This window comes from Dermacentor silvarum, chromosome 9 (genome assembly GCF_013339745.2).
Source record: "Dermacentor silvarum isolate Dsil-2018 chromosome 9, BIME_Dsil_1.4, whole genome shotgun sequence".
NCBI lineage: Eukaryota > Metazoa > Arthropoda > Arachnida > Ixodida > Ixodidae > Dermacentor > Dermacentor silvarum.
In genome coordinates this window covers 13,022,875-13,040,760 of record NC_051162.1, presented here as the reverse complement: position 1 = coordinate 13,040,760, position 17,886 = coordinate 13,022,875, and the positions used below count along the sequence as shown (strand labels likewise).

General features: G+C 45.3%; 1 protein-coding gene across 1 annotated transcript in view; it reads right to left on the bottom strand.

The window, feature by feature from the left end:
* Positions 1 to 17,886, bottom strand: part of LOC119465141 (nischarin-like) — a 72,063-nt gene that overhangs the window by 19,424 nt on the left and 34,753 nt on the right. The window contains 3 exon segments of the mRNA XM_037725940.2: positions 819 to 855; positions 9,476 to 9,586; positions 11,173 to 11,360. Coding sequence (XP_037581868.1) covers positions 819 to 855; positions 9,476 to 9,586; positions 11,173 to 11,360 — 336 coding nt within the window.

Here is a 17,886-nt window from a genome sequence, read left to right as displayed (position 1 = left end):
AATTAAGAATAACCTGCAATGTGTGTACATATTTTATCGCTGTTCACATGTATCGCATCGGCATGGCAAGATATCAACAGGCCATCAAAATCTGCAGGAGACCCTTTGCTGGCCCATTGGAGGCACCCACTTATGTTTGTTTCACACAGACCTGATGCCAATTTTTCTTCCTTTTTCGCTGACATCATGTGTATGCTTATAATAAATACTGAATATGCAACTTCGCCTTCGTTATGACTAGGTTCAAGTCTGTTTTCTTGTAAGGGGGCAGTTGTGACTCAGTAAACGTTCTTGTAACTTGCAAAGTTCAGTCTTTGGGTCCATTTGAACACAATGTAGTCCATATTTACGAATAAAAAGTGACCTGAGAAGCTTCCCTCAAAATTCATGGCGTCATGGTGACCTGGTGCAATAGTTCCAGGTGGCGTCACCACCTGCCTTTGCTTTTACATTGTTCCTGGCTAATGAAGCCTCCTCTCTCAGTATTTTTATGATACTCTGATGTGTCCAGTTCACTGCGATTGTTTTACTGATAACTGTTTTCACCAACTGTTTACAATTCCTTTACGTACATACTATTATTTTGCCCACTTCCCATGTAAAAGCCCGACAAAGGGGCATTTTAGAAATTGAAGTATGGTAATTTACAAATACAGCTCAACATGATTTTCTCTTTAGTCTCTCTTGAATAACGAGAACCCAGAGCTTGGTGCACGAGCACTATGCATTGCACCCCCACGAGAATGCAAGCTGGCTGTGTCCGGGAATCAGACCGTGCGCTCAGCCAATGTAGGTGGGTAGCAAGGAGGGACCAATACCTGGGGCACAGGGCTGCAGATTGGCGCTGGGGCAACCCTTGACGACAGACCAGGGGGTTCGGAAAGCAGGGAGAGAAGCAGTACAGTCACACTTAATGCCAACAGCAAAAGCATGAGTGAAGAATACAGCACGTGCCCGTTAAGACAGACCTGGAGGAACAATGCATGAGCAATTGCTTGGTGTCCAATAGGGCCAATACAGCATCATCCACTTAACACAAATACCTAGTTCGGTTTCTACAACGGCCGCTAGCACCTGTTAGTTGGCTCAATTAGAGGTCCAGCTAGCAGACTTGGAGAAGGCGTCTCTGCTAGCCATAAGATAAGCAAACGGCATTGCTGTGGGCATAAACAGCTACGCCAGCTTCAACGAGCATGTGAGAACCTGCAAGTCTGACAATAGAAAAAATTGTAAAAAAGGGACTTAAAGTGCCTCTGCAGGCTGATAATTAGGGTAACGACGCTGCCAAGAAACCACAAGAACCAGCGGAGACGTTTACACATGATGTAACTAATAATGCACTGAGTGCTTTGGAGCAGTTTATTTATTTTTTTTTCATTGCGAGGATGCTAGCTAGAATGCTGGCTTTTGCAACAGCGCACAGGTTTGCACAGTGTCACCAAGCAAGAACTACTCAATAGCCTAACAGTGCATAAAATGTACTTTTTGCCAACGTGTCATAAAATGTAACTTTTTTTTTACTTCTGTCTTCAGGTTTAAATGATGCTTCATTTATTCATTTGTTGCAAATATTTGGCTGTTTCAGTAGATGTTGACTTTTGTGGAATGCTTCTAGTAGGACGAACAATTTGTGTGGTCCCTTCAAGTCTGTCTTAACAGGAGTCTACTGCATTTTGCACACAAGTTGGTCAGCAGACAGGGTAGCCTGCATTAGAGCAGGCTTTGCTCAAATTATTTCGTCAGGTGCATTGAACTTTCTTGTTAATCAGCAGAAATAATAACCAAGAACAAGTGACATTTGAGCACCCACACAGACTCATCAGAAAATGAGCAGATCCACCATGCAACTGGTTTTTCTGGAGTGTGCCTATCTATTCTGAATTCCAAAGCAGTTACAAGCGTATTTACTAGCATAATGAACACACTCCTGTAACTACTGTAGGAGGTCCCGATTCAGTCTCCGACTATGGGACCTCCTTCTGTATACACATATTTTGTAATTCATTCAATGCCCAAATAAAACCACTTCTGACTCTGACTCGCATAATGAATACAACCCCCCCCCCCCCTTACGAATAAAAAAGTGTTTTTTTTTTCTTTTCTCGCATGATGATCGCACCCCGAATTTGCCGCCGTGAGGGTCGTCTGCTCGACCCAGCTGAACACCGAGGCCTCTGAGATTTTACATGCCGCCAATCTCAGAGGCCACTTTCGAATATTTCCTAGAGCTGCCTAGCACCACCTGCAAAAGACCAGTATACCTTCATGCAAATGCTTCTTTCCTCGATGCCCCCATGTTTTCTTTGTCAGTTCGATCGGCCCGTTCGTGATGATGTTCACATGTGTGTAAATTGCACTTGTGTAAATTGTACTCCAAGTGAAGCTTGGGCGAGTTGGTGGCAATTCATGTTTAGGAAAATAACAGCGCTAAATGGACAAGGACTTAGGTAAAGAAGAACACGACACTGGCACTGACTCACAACTGAAACTTACTTCAAGGAAAATCACATTTATAAATACGGGCCTACAGGTCAACAACTAAGCAACTGTACATGCACAGCAGGAGCCATCCTGGTGATGTGTCGAACTGACACGTATACATGTTTATCTTTCACCGGTGGCCGTTTTCCACTGGCTAACAAATGTTAAACGTTATCGCTCGGCGCAGGATGCGCTTGCATTGGAAGCTTCTCGAACGTTATCGATGCTTCTATCCGTCGTCTGTTGTCACCGACGCTCATGTAATCTGATTGTATGAGCGACGCGAATTGTCTAGAACATTCTGGAAGACACGCGGACACCAGGGATTACTCTGGAACCTTCGATGACGCATGTATAAAAGCCGACGAGTTTCGCCGCTGATCAGATTTTCAACGATCGCCGACTGTGTTCGCTGCTATCGCTGTGCTTCGAGTGTAGCTTGCTTTTGTGGGCACAGGTTCGCCCAATAAAGAATCAGTTTCGTCATACACAGTTTTACGACTGTTTTCTTAAGCGTCACTACTACGTGACAGAACCACACGTGGAATAGACTACATGTGTAAATTGATCCGACTGCCAGCGTTTATCGCATGCCGCAATGGGGCGATATGCAAGCTACACTGTCCGCTTCAAGCTTGAAGCTGTCCAATATGCTTTGGAGAATGGCAACCGTGCATTGAGAAGGCACTTCAGCGTCTATGAAGTGAGCCTCCACTACTGCAGACAGCAACACGAAAAGCTTTTCAACTGCAGCCATCCAACCGGACATGCGCAAAGCATGCTCCGGCATTTACCGGCATGTGGCATATGACGATTCAGGACAAACAGGAGGTGCATCAGAACGAGCAAGCGGCGTCTAATACCGGAGTCACATGGCCATGTCCGATCGCGATCAGAGCCTGATCTGGATCGAAATTCTCGACTGCTACAGGCTCCCTCCTGCAGCTTGCACAAAGCAGCCAATTTCAACTGAAAAATTTGATCCCAATCGGGCTCGATGAAAGTGTGCTGTGCTACACCTGCATTAGCTCACCCTAACCTAGCATTCTGGCTTGTACGCTTGGATATCCTCGTCAAAAAGTACAAAACTTTGCACAATGCTGCTTTCCTTTACACGAACATTGCCAAAAAAATCATGTCTGCCCTAGCGACAAGCACTTCACAGTGGTTTGTTGTCCACTGACACCTCCACTGATAGGCAGCAATAGGGCCGTTAGGCCTAGCTTGGCAGACATCATGGCCAACAGTGCTTGCAATCCAGTCGATACAGCCCAAGCTTGTCAAAGAGCACTTATTTTTGCCAACACTATCAACAATTATGTCGCATGTAATCAAGTACAATTGGTTTACTCAGTGTCGTTGATTTGAAGAGCAAACGTGCAAGCCAAGCAAGCAGCTTCACTCAGGTGGTCGATGTGCGCTGTCGCAGTGCGGCTGCGGATCTCACCAGTGGCATAGTACTAAACGCAGCTTAACAGAACAGGTGCACTTTTGGGATAATTTTATTCGATTAGTAACTATTCCGTAGCAAATTTTTATGACAGGTCAAACGACGGAAGTCTGCCCAGGTTATCACACTTCAGGTGTCTGATTTGACACCATGGCACAGGCAAAATGCCTCGGATCTGGCTGCCGTTCTGGTGCGTCAGAGGCCATATCAAGTGCCGAATTGTACCGTGCATCTCCTACTTTAGAGGTGGCCGCAGAAAAAAAAAAAGATCACTCAAAATTTTACCCTCCATAATGAATGCATCTCCCAACTTCATGTAAATTTTTCAGGAAAGAAGGTGTGTTCATTATGCGAGTAAATACAGTAATAGGTAGAACAATTCAACTGAACTTTCCAACATATAGCACATGAACCATAACTTAATTGAAACGTTGGAGCTCCCCACTATCATTCCATTAGCATCCAAAGATGCATGACCATGTTGTAGACCTTGAAAGCAGTCGGGCTACTGTGGCATTCACCTGAATTGCACTAAGCTTCACTGCTTTAATGTGCAATGTGAAAACGGATGGTAAACACGACACGAGCTTAGCTAGTGGCGTAACACATCGAGCATAACTGCCGGGCTGGCATCCAGACTGAAAAAAGCGTGGTGTGGTCATAACCTATTTGGTCCACAAAATGTGCACAAAGTGGCTTATGTGCCAACTAGGTATCTACAAACAATAAATAGTTTATTTCAAATTGCATCAAGAAAAAAATCCCAACACTGAATCAAATATTGAATACCGTACATACTCGCGTAATGAATGTACCCACACAATGAACACACCCCCCACTTTGCTTCGGTTTTTTTTTTTAAAGTGCGCTCATTACATGAGTATACTCATTAAATGAGTATATACAGTATAAGAAAACTTAAAGGGGTCATACACCACATTTCCGAGCTATAATTATGCATCGCATATGTTAAACCTCATGAATCCCACAGCAAGCGGGCAAAATTCGAGTGTATTTGGTGCAACAGAAATTTTTATGTCAATTTTTTTTATATACCGCAGTTGAAGCGCAAGCAGTGTCGCAACAGTGACAGGGTGATAAAATAAGGTGCATTCTATGTCATCAATAAGTGATGTCCAAATTGCGTGTGTCCAGAAAGCGGTGTTTAAGTGCCCAATATTAAATTTTAGAGAAGAATACTTAAGCCTATTGGCCACCCTACTCTCAGTTATAATGATAAACTGAGAGAATAGTTTGAGAACTGTGTCATGCTGTGCCACTAAACCACAACTCACCAGTGCTCAACATAAGCCACCTTATTGCTGCCTGTGAAAAAACTCAACCAGCCTATTTGCTTGTGGATTGTAGACTGTAGTATACTCGAGAAATTGTGAAAGAATCTAGATTAAGACCTCATTTTACAACCACCGCCTCTGTAGCTACAAATTCGACATCCAGACACTGACAAAGGCTTTGGAGATGGTTTAAGCCACATATCAATGATTGGCGTTCCCATCTTGTGAACCTTTGATGGCCACAATAAACATGACAATGCTTCGTTGGCATACATTACATGACAAAGCGTGTCTTTTTGAATTCAACAAAGGCTGCCTCAACCTCCGGAGACCCGAATACCAGCTATAGGACATAATCGCTCTTCAAGCTGGTTTTTATTGTGTACCGGTATGTTACAAACGTGAATAACATTTAAAAAAATTTAAATACCACGGTTAGATGCCCATAGCTGCATCTCCTCATGTTTTCTATGGTAAAAAGTGCATTTCATTGCTCAAGTGCAGAAATGAAGCTGGAACTACATGTACTGCATAGGTTGCTGCTGCATCCTGAATTTTCATGCAATCTCAAAGAATTCGAAACACATTTCAAGGTTGCACTCCACCATCTCCGACAACACAGAGCTCTAGATGAATTTAGTGCGAAATTGCTCGAAAGCAGACGACAAGAATATGAGTAAACTTCTGTACAGTTACACATGTACCACGGACTTCATATCCAGAATGAATATTTTGAATGAATTTTGAAAGAAAAATTAAAACCAACGTGCAATAAATTGTACAAGGAGTCTTAGGAGGTAAATGGGACACTAAAGAGAATAACTAAATCAGTTTAGACTGATACAGTATTCCTTCAGAAGTCCTATCTTTGTTAATTTCATGGTAAGAAGTTGATTACTACAGTAGAACATGAAGGTTAATTTTATTTTTTGAACTTCATGCCGAATTCACAGCACCAGCACGTCAGTACGAAGTCATAGATTTCAATATATCTTCTTCTATTCGAGCCATTGCAGCTCAGAACCAGTTCCTGAAACTTGCCAAGTTCAGTTTTTGGTGCTTTTAGAACACAATGAAGTCTATATTAATGTTAAACTAGGCCTGAGCAGATGCCATCAAAATCTACGACGTCACGGCGAGGTGGTGCAGGAACTTCCAGATGGCTTTGCCATCCGCCTTTCGTTTTCTCACTTTTTCTGGCTCACTAAGCCTTTTCTCATGGCAAGAGTGGCATTTCTGGTATTGTAGCAGAGTAATTCATTGTTTATTCTTCTCTTTAGTGTCTCTTCAAGGCACAGTAGAAAAACGCAACTCACACATTACATAGATGAATACAGCCCAGCACTCATTCATTCAGCATGACAGACATTCAGCTTGTGTCATGTCGCTTTCTTTGTCAGGTGTTTGTCTGCATGGTGCTGACGGTCATGGACGGCTACTGAAATTTGCATTTTTCTGCCATAGAAGAGCTGCAACTTTTGTAACTCCTCTGTTGGAAATAAAGGTTTCTATAGCAGCACACAGCACCTCTACAAACATTTCTTATGATTATATTTCTTTAAACTATGCTGAATAGTTTGACCAGGAATGCAAGTAAACGAATTGAAATTTACCGCATACTGTTAAACCTCGATATAACGAACTTGAATGTAACAAAATTCTCGATATAATGAAGTATTTAACATTTTATAGCTTCTTGGCAATAGAACACCCTATATTTAGAACCTCAATATAACCAAGTGTGTTTATAACGTATATAACATTATACAATATAACGTAATTCCACTGCTGCCATGAAGGAATACAAAGACAATAAATTAGAACTTCTGAGGATGCAGATAGTCAAATAGTTGAATTACAAGCAGCTGCTTTGGGAATGCACCTCTCAAATTGTGCACCGCCTGACCAAGAGCGACAGCCAAAGCGGCGCAGCGTCATATTCCACGTAAAGTCAAGTGCAATAAGATCATCAACACGATCAAGCACGTGTGCGGGTGGGGGGGGGAGGGAGTGGCTCATGCTGAGATAGCGTGGCATCATGGTAATCATGGCATCATGACAATGGCATCACTGTCTTCCCGCGCGTTTAGTACTCAAGGTTGCACAATCTCGATTTTCAGTGAAACGTTAAAGTGAGAGGCAGACTGTTGCATAGCATACCCAAGCATGGCGAAGAGCCACGCTCTTGCTCTCGCACCCTCCCGTTACCCTTGCCCTTGTAGATAAGGTGGCTCTAAATGAAGTGCTTCGCGCAAGCCACCAGGCTCACTTCTGTTCGTACAACCATGGAATAAACGATTCCATTCTGTCAACGTGGTTGCCTTGCCGTGAACACGACACAGACACATTCGCTTCCCGCTGCCGGCACTTTTCATGATACTGTAGCGTCGTCCAACTGCGGGCAACGCTATCAACCGCGGGGACTGAATGAATGCAAAAGTGTGGCTGCCTTGGCTTTATACCGCCGATGTGAAGATATCGGTGATACAGCATGAGACTGTAACTTTTGTCGCTGACTCTCAAATTCGACGTAACTTTTTTCTTATTGAAATTTGCTTTTCCAATTGCATACTGATTTAGAAAATTTTTCAGTCCTCATGTGTAAGAAAAATCCATTGGCAACCGTACTTATTTGCATAAAAGGTCAAATTTCAATATAACGAAACAAAGTGCCAATTTTACTGACTTCGTTATATTGAGGTTCAACTGTACTTTCAACAACTGTAGAAAACATGCAATGCAATTTATTACTGCAAAATTATGAAAATCAGTAAACTTAAGCCCGACCCTCATGGAGCGAACTTCCCCGATGATGTTCGCGCGTCAAAAAATGTAGCGAGACGCGCCGCCGTGTTTTCGCCTCAGCGCCTCTCATGCGACGATCCAGCGGCGAACGCCACCGCGCCGCTATCAATGTGGCCAGCCGTGAAGCAGGATATTACTGTTTTTAAAATGTAACCCACAGTAAGGTTTAGCATGTTGCGACACTTAATAACATCATAACTTAGTGTTTTATAATTTTTCTTGAGTTATTTCTTCTACATTTTACGCTTGGCTATTTGCAACCTCCAGAAAGCGCAGAAAACAGCTTGGCTTTGCCAACATTGTGCCCATGCGGATACAGTGGGTAGTGTCATTAGACAGTTTTAGCTTAACGTAAGCGTAATAGCGGGGTTAATAGCATTACCGTTCCGGAAACTAACTTTGCAGAAAGAGAGTTTTAGTAAAGCGTGATAGCGTAGTTTACGTGCGGGACGCTATTCCATTACGCTTTGAATTTCGCATACCTAGGGCACCTAAGTCTATGTGTGTGTGCGTCAGGAAAGTGCGAGAGGCAGCGCAATGGAAGTCAGGAGCGCGTTGTATTTTTACTTGCCATGCCCGCCGATCAAGAGAAACAGACAAGCAGTACAAGCTGTCTACTACAACCTCCGAAATGTGCCCATCTCAGAGGCCATATGCCGTCGTCGCGCCTATCTTCCGACTTTACCGACAGGTGGCGCTCGCATCTCAGAAAATTTCTCTCGTTAGGCTTAGACGCGTTCGAAACGAGAAGCGATCTCGAAAATTTCTCAAGATTAGCCATAACACTCTCCCGTCGAAGCGGCATGAGACTAAGCAAAAGCCGTTTGTGCAGTCATTTGCTACGAACGAAGTGAATTCTACAAAAACAACGCGAAATTCAGTTCGAAGCGGGCGACTGGGACCGCCGCCATGTTTTATGTAAACTCAATCCCATGATGCAACGGCCGGAAGTGTTGCCTCCTGATTGGATTGGGCTTCTCGCCGCGCGCTGAACGCTTCCGGCGGCGGGCGAAAATATCTATCCCCTCCAAGTCGGTGGCGCGGGTCCTGATTTTTGACGCTGACCGACGAGCGGCCGCCGTCAGACGAAGTTCGCTGCTTGGACGCCGGACATTCGTTCTATGAGGGTCGGGCTTCAAGGCAATAGGCAGGAATGAGCTTCCATTAGTGATGACTATTGGCTGAACTTTCTTGTACCATCTCTTGTAACAGTGCTCCTAGAGCAATTGGAGGAGCCACATGAGCAGAATTCTCTCTGATCTCAGTTGTGCTTCAAGCTGGAAGGTGACAGCGCCTCTGAGTGCTCCATTTCGATCAGCTGAATGTAAAGCGCACTGCCAGAGCACCCTACAGTGCTTGGAACTGACCGGTCGAGTGTACCATAATAGTCATGCACGAAGGAATCCAATGGAAAGCGGCCCTCTACAGCTAGTTGACGACTTACCGCTGCTGCCGTGTCCGTGGGGGGTCGCCTATCCTTGGCTACTTGCAAGGCACGCAACACGTTGACCGTGTCCAGCTCCTTCTGCGTTGCTTTCTGCCCATCGAGTACAACCTGCAGCAAGAAGTGCTCCGAAGTCGGAATGTGCTCAGGCCCGTTTAGAACAAACTTTCTAGCTTGCGCTGGCAAGAACTCCCGACAGAACGCTTTCAGAGAATAGTAGGCAGTACTACTGCATTCAATGTGGCCACAGCCACGCTCTTGAGAAAAAAGTGAAGAGGGTTTTTCACCATCTAGCAATGTGCATACCCCAGTGCTTTCCATGCGCTTTCTTTGCGGAGCTATAATACACTGGTTCACCGAGCAGCACGGACGTCCTTTGCCTTTAGCGCAGAGTGGCCAGTTATGGCACACCGCTGCGCTATTTGCCTTACTACTTTTTTTTGTGTGTGATAGAGCGATAGCTGCTGGGCGAGTAAGTGTATTATTGCTCTGCAAAGAAAGCAGACGGGTATGCACATTTCTGAAATATTTGGGAGAAATCCGCAACAGAATTTGAGAAGATTTCACTTTCTAGTGTGTTCTCTTTGAAATTTGGAAGAAAATCAGGCTTCGGGAGGTGCCCTATTGCACTGTTGACTGCACGAGCGCGGCTTTCTGTTTACGCAGTGTCACCATCTTGGTATTGCCATAAACACAAGAGATTAGACATTCACATAGCTGCCGTGCTGTATTTCTCAATGCAGAAATAGAAGTAACAGAAGCAAGCGCGAAAAGAGAAAACTAGCGTCGTGATTCATTACGGTAGTCACGTTGTGCACAGGAAGCGCTCCTATTGGCTAACGTGAATTTGAATCACTGGTGCACTTGTTTCTCGCACATTTTGGTAGCAGCGAGCAGTGCACGTCACGTGTTCCGATTTCAACATTTTAAGATCTGCCTGGTTATCGCAAGTTTCTATTCATTGCTGGGTCCTAGCTGCAGCATGATGGTGATAAGGATATGATTTGTGTAAGATAAATAGCAATTCAGTTCTGGTTTTCAATCCAGTGTCGGTCTAATTCGACACCCCTTTACTTATCACAGGTAGAAATATTTCATTCCAGCAATCTATGTGGAATGAAATCTATGTGGACACATTATAATGTAGTCGCTGTCCAATGTTGCAAGTATTTCTGACACAATCATCCCGTATTGTCAGATCTTCTTTTAATGAAATTAGCGTTTTTTGGGAAGTTCTCCCAGTTTGTGGTATGTCTGTAACTAAAGTCTTTCACGCCAACTTTAGTCACTGGGTATGTGCCACTCTTCAATGACAAAGTAAATCCTCTAAAGTTTATCAGGTGCACGGCAGGAACAAAGCCATGTCACATATATTTTCAGACAATCTTGTCCGAATGTATGTTCACACACACACACTACTTTGCAGCAGGTGGCACTAGATGGCGCAGTGGTCACAAGGAATCACGAGAGAGAGGAGCCAGGCTGCAATGCACAGCTCATACATGACGCACTCACGTGGTGGCCAATACAGTGCGTTGCTACATTGCTCCAATGCTATCACATAAACGTCGACAGTCATCCAGAGGTCGCTGCAGCTGGAAGTTCTTTTTTTTGCAAATGCAACGAACCAACTCGGCCAACAATGTGTCTTGCCAATCAATCTGGTGACGACACGTGGCACAAGCGCTCACTCTCACCTCATGCGCACGACCTCCAAACAGGAGCAGCGCATGCGCTCGATAGTCGATCAGCTGGTTCACAGGGTTGGCACGCAGATCGAGGCTCTCGAGGCACGGCAGCGCCCCCACGTGGCCCACCTCGGAGACGAGCGCAATGGCATTGTGCGACACGTCCAGCTCCACCAGGGAGTACAGCCGTGACAGCCCTGCCACTGCAGCAGAGACAACAGCCATAACATTTTAAGAGGCTGTGTCGCACATTTCACTGTAGCAGAGCTTTTGTTTGAGCTAGATAGTAAGACACACTGGTGAAGTACAGTTAAACCTCTACCTAACGAAGTTGGTAAAATCAGCAATTTGCTTAGTTATATCGAAATTCGATCTTCAATGCAGGAAAGTACAGTCACCGATATATTTTAATTACACGAAAGGGGCCTGCAAAGTTTTCCTAATTATCGGGCAATTGGAAAAAGAAAGTGTGAATGAGAAAAAATAGGATAACTTCGTAGAATTTAAAAGTTAGCAATGAAAGATACAGTGTCACGCCACATTGCACTCTCTTCACATCAGTGGTACGAAGCAAAGCCATCCATGCTTTCGTGTCCACTCTTCCCTTGCGACTGAAGTGGGACGACGTACATATCATGAAAAGCGCCAATAGCGGGGAGCCAATGCTTAGTCTGCCTCTCGCTTCAACACGCCATCTCAGCATGCCCAATCGGTGAGTCAAGAAGGATGGTGGCAGGTTGGCATGTGTCTCTTTTTTTTTTAACGTGGCTGAGCACATACGCGGCCCATGCGCCCTTAGATTAGTTCTAAAACGGGGCGTGTGGGCTGCATGTGCGCTTGGATGCCAACCTGCCCCCCCCCCCCCTAATCCCCGCCTCTCTCCTTCCCTCTCGCTTGCACGGGAAGACGGCACTCATCAACCCACCATCCTTCTTGGCTCACTCTCGCACACCTTCACTCGTACCCAAAGCATACAGCATGCGGGGCGCGGCACAATCTTATCGCACCTGTACTTTATACGTAACATGACACAGTGGAGTCGCTTGTAATTCAATCATTTGGCCATTTGTGTCCGTGGAAGTTTCCATTCATTGTCTCGGTACTCCTTTGAGGCGGCAGTGAAATTTTGTTATATTGAAATCATGCATAAACACACTTCGTTATACTGAGGTTCTAAATACATGAAAAAGCCGTTATAAAAAGTGAAATACTTTGCTCTATCGAGGTATAACTGTATTATGGAGTGAAAGAAATGAAGACTGCAATGCCGACTGCGTGTCTCTTGTCTTGTTTTTTTTCTTTTGTCCCATAATACTTATGCTAGCACATTTCACTTACTCAGCTTATCACTGAATACGCCTACTCCCACAGCAGTTTCTTCGGAAAATGTTCGAGAATTTTTAAAACAATACGATTAAATTGTGAGCTCCCCCGATTATGCGTACAGACAACAACACTGTCGACTCAGAGTGGTAAGATAGAACAGTAACCTTCAAAGATGTATGCCAATCGAAGCCACCTCGTGCATCAAAGACAGTGAAGCAGTATAAGACAGTTCTCGCAGTCTTCAGAAGTTTTAAGCGTCTGGTTCACCACTGCTCAAAAGGTACCCAAGACATTGAAAACGCTTCACTACAGTCGGTGAAATTCCTTCACTATACCCGAGTCATTTCTAAGGGACTCGGATACATCAAACTAGAAGGGGATCACAAAATAGTTCGATATATAGGTAATTTGAAATATAAAATATGCCTATCTGAAGCTTATGCGACACCTCTACACATCTCAGACAGTTCCTCAAGATCTTAAAAAGTAGGAATTTACCGATTTGCTTCTTCAAGGCTGTGTCGAACACCCAAAAGTTATTTATTGCACAAGAATGTCACTTCTAATTTGCTCGTACTGCGTAGCAGTTGTTGATATGCCTATCGTAGTGTTAACTCTAAAAGCCCGCGTCTCCAAGAAACAAACTACGGTATGCCTCAGGTGCCTTGAAGACATTACTTTGCCTTTTTATTCTTGTTACGGTAGAAATGGACGCAGTGTGGAAGCAAACCATCCTGTATGAATATGCGCTATGCCGGCTTCAGAGCACTTGTACTGCCAATTGTGCGATGGCAGGCAGCGTGCACACCGTTTCAATGGCCGATCGCCTCATGCTGGCAACGAGAGACTGTTCTGTTGAGTTTCGGTAACGAAGTCAAATTCCTATTAGACTTCTTGTGTGCCCTAAGTCCGGTCATCTTTTCTTGTGTGCTTTGATTCGCAGTCTCTTCATTCTCGGCCCTTCCCTTTCGGCCGCAGCGTTGTATACTGTTAAATTGGAAAGTGGCTTTCAGCTTGCAGAATATCCGAGTCCATTCCCATTCACATGCAACCCTTGCAAGAACGAATAAAACGTGTTCCGTGCAAACCGAATTGCCCAGTGTACGCAAGACCTGTGTTCCGCTGCTGTGATAGTCTGTCTGTGAAGTGCAAACGTGGCATAAAGTCATTTTGTTACATCCAAACTAATGTAAAAATCCTTCCAAGTGAGGGTTGGGGTTGGATTCATTTCGGCCGCCTGTGGAAACCTAAAATGTCGATCACACTGTAGAGACCCACGAAGTGCAGCATGTCATGTGTGCCACGAAGGCCCTCGTGCTTGATGTCGCGCAAGTGAGCATCTCGTTATTTTTCATGCAAAAGGAGTGGCAAGCCTGCCGCGTAAGGGCTGCCCCGGCTGAAGCAGGTGCCACTTTGTGCCTGCGAGTGCTTATGCTCTACTGCATGCACTTCCCGACATTGGCCTGATGCGGGGATCGCACTCACAGTAGCCGAACTCTGCAATTCACAGAATGGCGGCGTTGGCCATGGTCTCTGTCAGTACAAGGCCCGTCCAGTAGACCAGGTCGATTCAAACGGTAACAAGATGTAAACAGAGGGGAAGGCAACAAAAGCAGAGCATATTTCGGAAAGTGTGAAGGCGTGTACCAAGATCAGGCCAATTAGCCGCTAGAAGGCATGCAGATCGTACAGATATGCGGCGACAAATTCAATGCTGCTTCAACAGCCCGTCAATCGAATTGGTACACGTGATCTCAGGACCGATCACTGATGAACCAGCCATACAAACATATTAGTGGCAAGTATTCCTTGACAGCTTGCAACCCGTTACCACATTGACTACTGGCAAATTTTAGGGGCGAAGCTCCTTAGGGTGTGGGTCTGTCCCTCCTCTGTAGTATGTAGTAGTAGTAGTAGTCGTCGTCGTCGTAGTAGGTAGCCATGTCTACTTTTATGAAAAAAAAAAATTCTGAAAGTTGTGTCCGTAGCGCGGAATCGAACCAGGGACCCCTCGCTTCCGCACGCGCGGCGCTAACCACTACGCCACGAAGCGCACATGGACACACGCACCTCGATGACAATAAATACCCAACATTAACGAAAGACTGCGCGTTTCTAACGCATTTATGCTAGCGCATTACAACCCGTGTAAGAAGCTGGTGTAAGACGCTGTGGCCTCTCCGCCTTACCCCCGTATTCATAAACGCTCCTCGACTTGAACTTGACTTGCCACCGCCTTGGGCAGCGCGTTCGAAACGCGTTGAAGGCGGTGGCAAGTCAAGTTCAAGTCGAGGAGCGTTTATGAATACGGGGGTTATATTGTCTCAGCAGTCATGTGATGGCGTCGGCAAACGCGGTGCACATTCCGGCGTGTGTAAACGGCTGCGTAAGCAGGGGCGGATCCAGGTTTTTGCTGAGGGGGAGGGGGGTCAGCTTCTGTCCATGATGATGATGATGATGATAGTAGCTTATCTTATTTACTAAAATTCACCGTTTCTGCTCAAGATTAGCGCGCATCTTATACGGCTAGTGCAACACCTGTAACGAAGCCATGTATCGGTTTCACCGAACTTATAGGAAAAGGACGTTGCCCAACACAGCCATGTGATAATATATTTAGGTCTCTATTGTTTCTGATAATAAAATTTGGGATGATCTCTTGCAGATTTGTTATAGGTGTGTAAGCACAGGTTCGTCATTGGAGTTCTGTTGGGACACCTTGAGTTCCTAACAAGGTTCTTTGTGTTCGGCTGAGACACCTTCGTTAGCTTTGGAGGGCTAACACTTCCGCTCCAACGTGCCAACCACTACGCTGGTTGTTGACGATATGCGATTCACCGCGTATGAAGACTCACGACGCCACCTACAAGAAGAACGATGTGGCGTGTTAGCCGAGAGCGCGAGCCAGCGTCTTTTTCTTCATGTTTTGTTTCCCACACGACGTCATCCTTTTACACAAGGCGCGCATCTGCTCCCGTTTAAATTTCATTTACCTCGCGACGCCATTCACGCGCTGGCGTTGGCCGCTGACCTTACGCTCCCCCACTGCGCAGCCGCGGCTTCGCCTGCTATGCGAGAACGCCCACTCAGACAAGCAGATCCGCCGGGTTTGAGCCTCCTATGCTTAATGTACGACAATAAAACAGCCCGAAGTTACGAGCTCGTATAATGCAAAACTTGTAGCGCACGAACGTTACTGTGCTTGTACTGGATATTGTCAATGTGTAATTGATCACATTGAGCGTTTTAGGTAATAAAGTTGCCTATGCGTAGTTCTTAGTTTAGTTGTTATTACTTATATATAAACACTTCAGCGAAAGAACTTCGTTAAGCAGGTTGGTCGCGGAACCACCTTGTGAACTGTGAAACTGAAAGCTGCATACTCCACCCGAAGAACAGACGAGTTGTGAAAAGAGCGCGGGGAGAGTTACTCACTCCTTTTAATAAGTCTGACACAACGCTCAACTCTTAAAAATAAACAGTGCATAGCTTAACAGTTTATTATTTTAATACCGTTTACACTGAGAATAAAATAAACACGGGAATAAACCAACGTATAACAAAAAAATTACTGCTGCATTTATGCACTGTTTGCTCCATGACAATCCCCGAGTTCCCTGACAATCCACGCAGGGCAACAGCGAGATGTGATGAGTGGACCTCGCTTCCTCTATATTTATTTTACAAAGATATTTGAAGTAGCGGTTGGGTATTTCTTCATTTTTGTTGAAACGCACGATACAAATTGCGTAACAACATGGTATGAAGCTTTTTGTGTAAAACTGGCTAGAACTCGCGTGAAGCAAGAAAATCATGAGCCATTCCACTCTGTGAAGGTGGATGACCAGAGAAGCTGTTTAGCACACGACACAGAGGTGACACATAATTTTTATCAAAGGTACGAACACATTTTTTTGTCTTGAGTGGCGGCGGTAATCGCGACTAAAGGCAGACACAAACGCGCGCACACACACATTCATTCTTGATCCGTGGTCTTGATCGGCGGTACACAATCGAGCACACACACATTTCTTGCTTACGGAGAACAAAACGCACGACGGTGCCGCCACCCCGAGAGAGCAGCAGGAAACTAGACACGCAAGCGGTTGGAACGACGACAAAGAGAGGGAGCTGAGTTCTTGCTTACGGAGTTGAAAAATCCATGGAACGCTTCAGAAACAGCTTTGCTGTAAAACCGGGCAACCTTTCAGTTTTCATCGTAAAGCAAACAGTTAAGGAACATTTTGCGCCGGTTTTTCAAAATGAACCTTTCTGACACTTCATCTCCCTTAATGTTCATCGCTCGATGCACACTAATCAAAAGGAGTCCTGCCAGCTGCTCATCGGTCATCGTTGATCTTGTGTATGTCATCGTCCTGCGCAAAGCAGAAAAACTCCTCTCTGCCTCGACACTTGTGCATGGTAAGGTTCCTCCAATTCGTAAAAATGACTTTATGTTGGGAAACACGTCTTCGTCAGTGGACTTAATCAAGTTAGATATGTTGTGTTCCACTGCGCCGCCCTCTCGGGACCAAAAGTTGCGCCACTCTCTCAGCTCCATCTTGAGAGAACATGGAGCCAGGAGGTCTATTTCCCAGAACAACAAATAATTTCTCAGTTTTTCCAGGTCAACTGAGGTAACAGCAGGCGGTAAAAGCTGGAGCATGGCAAGATCAACTCGATCGCTCTTTGGGAAACGACTGTTCATTTCTTGAATAACATGGTCTAGAAAAGGGACAGCAACATTAAGGCGGTAGTACTCGCGCGCGTCTGCCGCTGGAGCATTCGCCCGGTTGCGCTTAAACCCTAGAAACCGAGGCTTCATGATAACTGTGTCCACAGACAAAGCAAGCTCTTCCGCAGTCTGAAACCAGTCGTCGTACTCGGACTCGATTTGCTCGCGCACGTGTTTCATACGGTCGATGGTCTTGTCTATCATGTTGTAGGCTTCAACAATGTCCCTGTCTCGTTTTTGAAGCTTCGCAGCTATGGGGCGGACAAATTCCAAAACGTTCCTGAGTATTATGAAGGGCACAATCATGTCGGACGCTCGTAACCTGCTAGACAAACCTGAAGCTTTTGTGACGGAACTTGCGTCGAACTGCCAAACACTTTTGTCAATGCCGTATGCTTCTGGCGTTGCCACTGCGCCAAGGCAGTCCATAATTGACACGTATAGCAACTGGAAATTTTCCAGTGCAGTATGCCGTTCAATCCATCTGGTCTTGCAGAGGCCCTTCAGCCTCCTGCTTGTTATTTCGCTACCTGACTGTGAAATAACGAACTCCAAGAAAGCTGTTCGTTTCGGTGAGGCGTCAAAAAAGACAAACACCTCATTTCCAGTGTCAAGAACAGCTCTGATGCTAGGGAGCTTGCAAGCAGCAGCCACCGACAAGT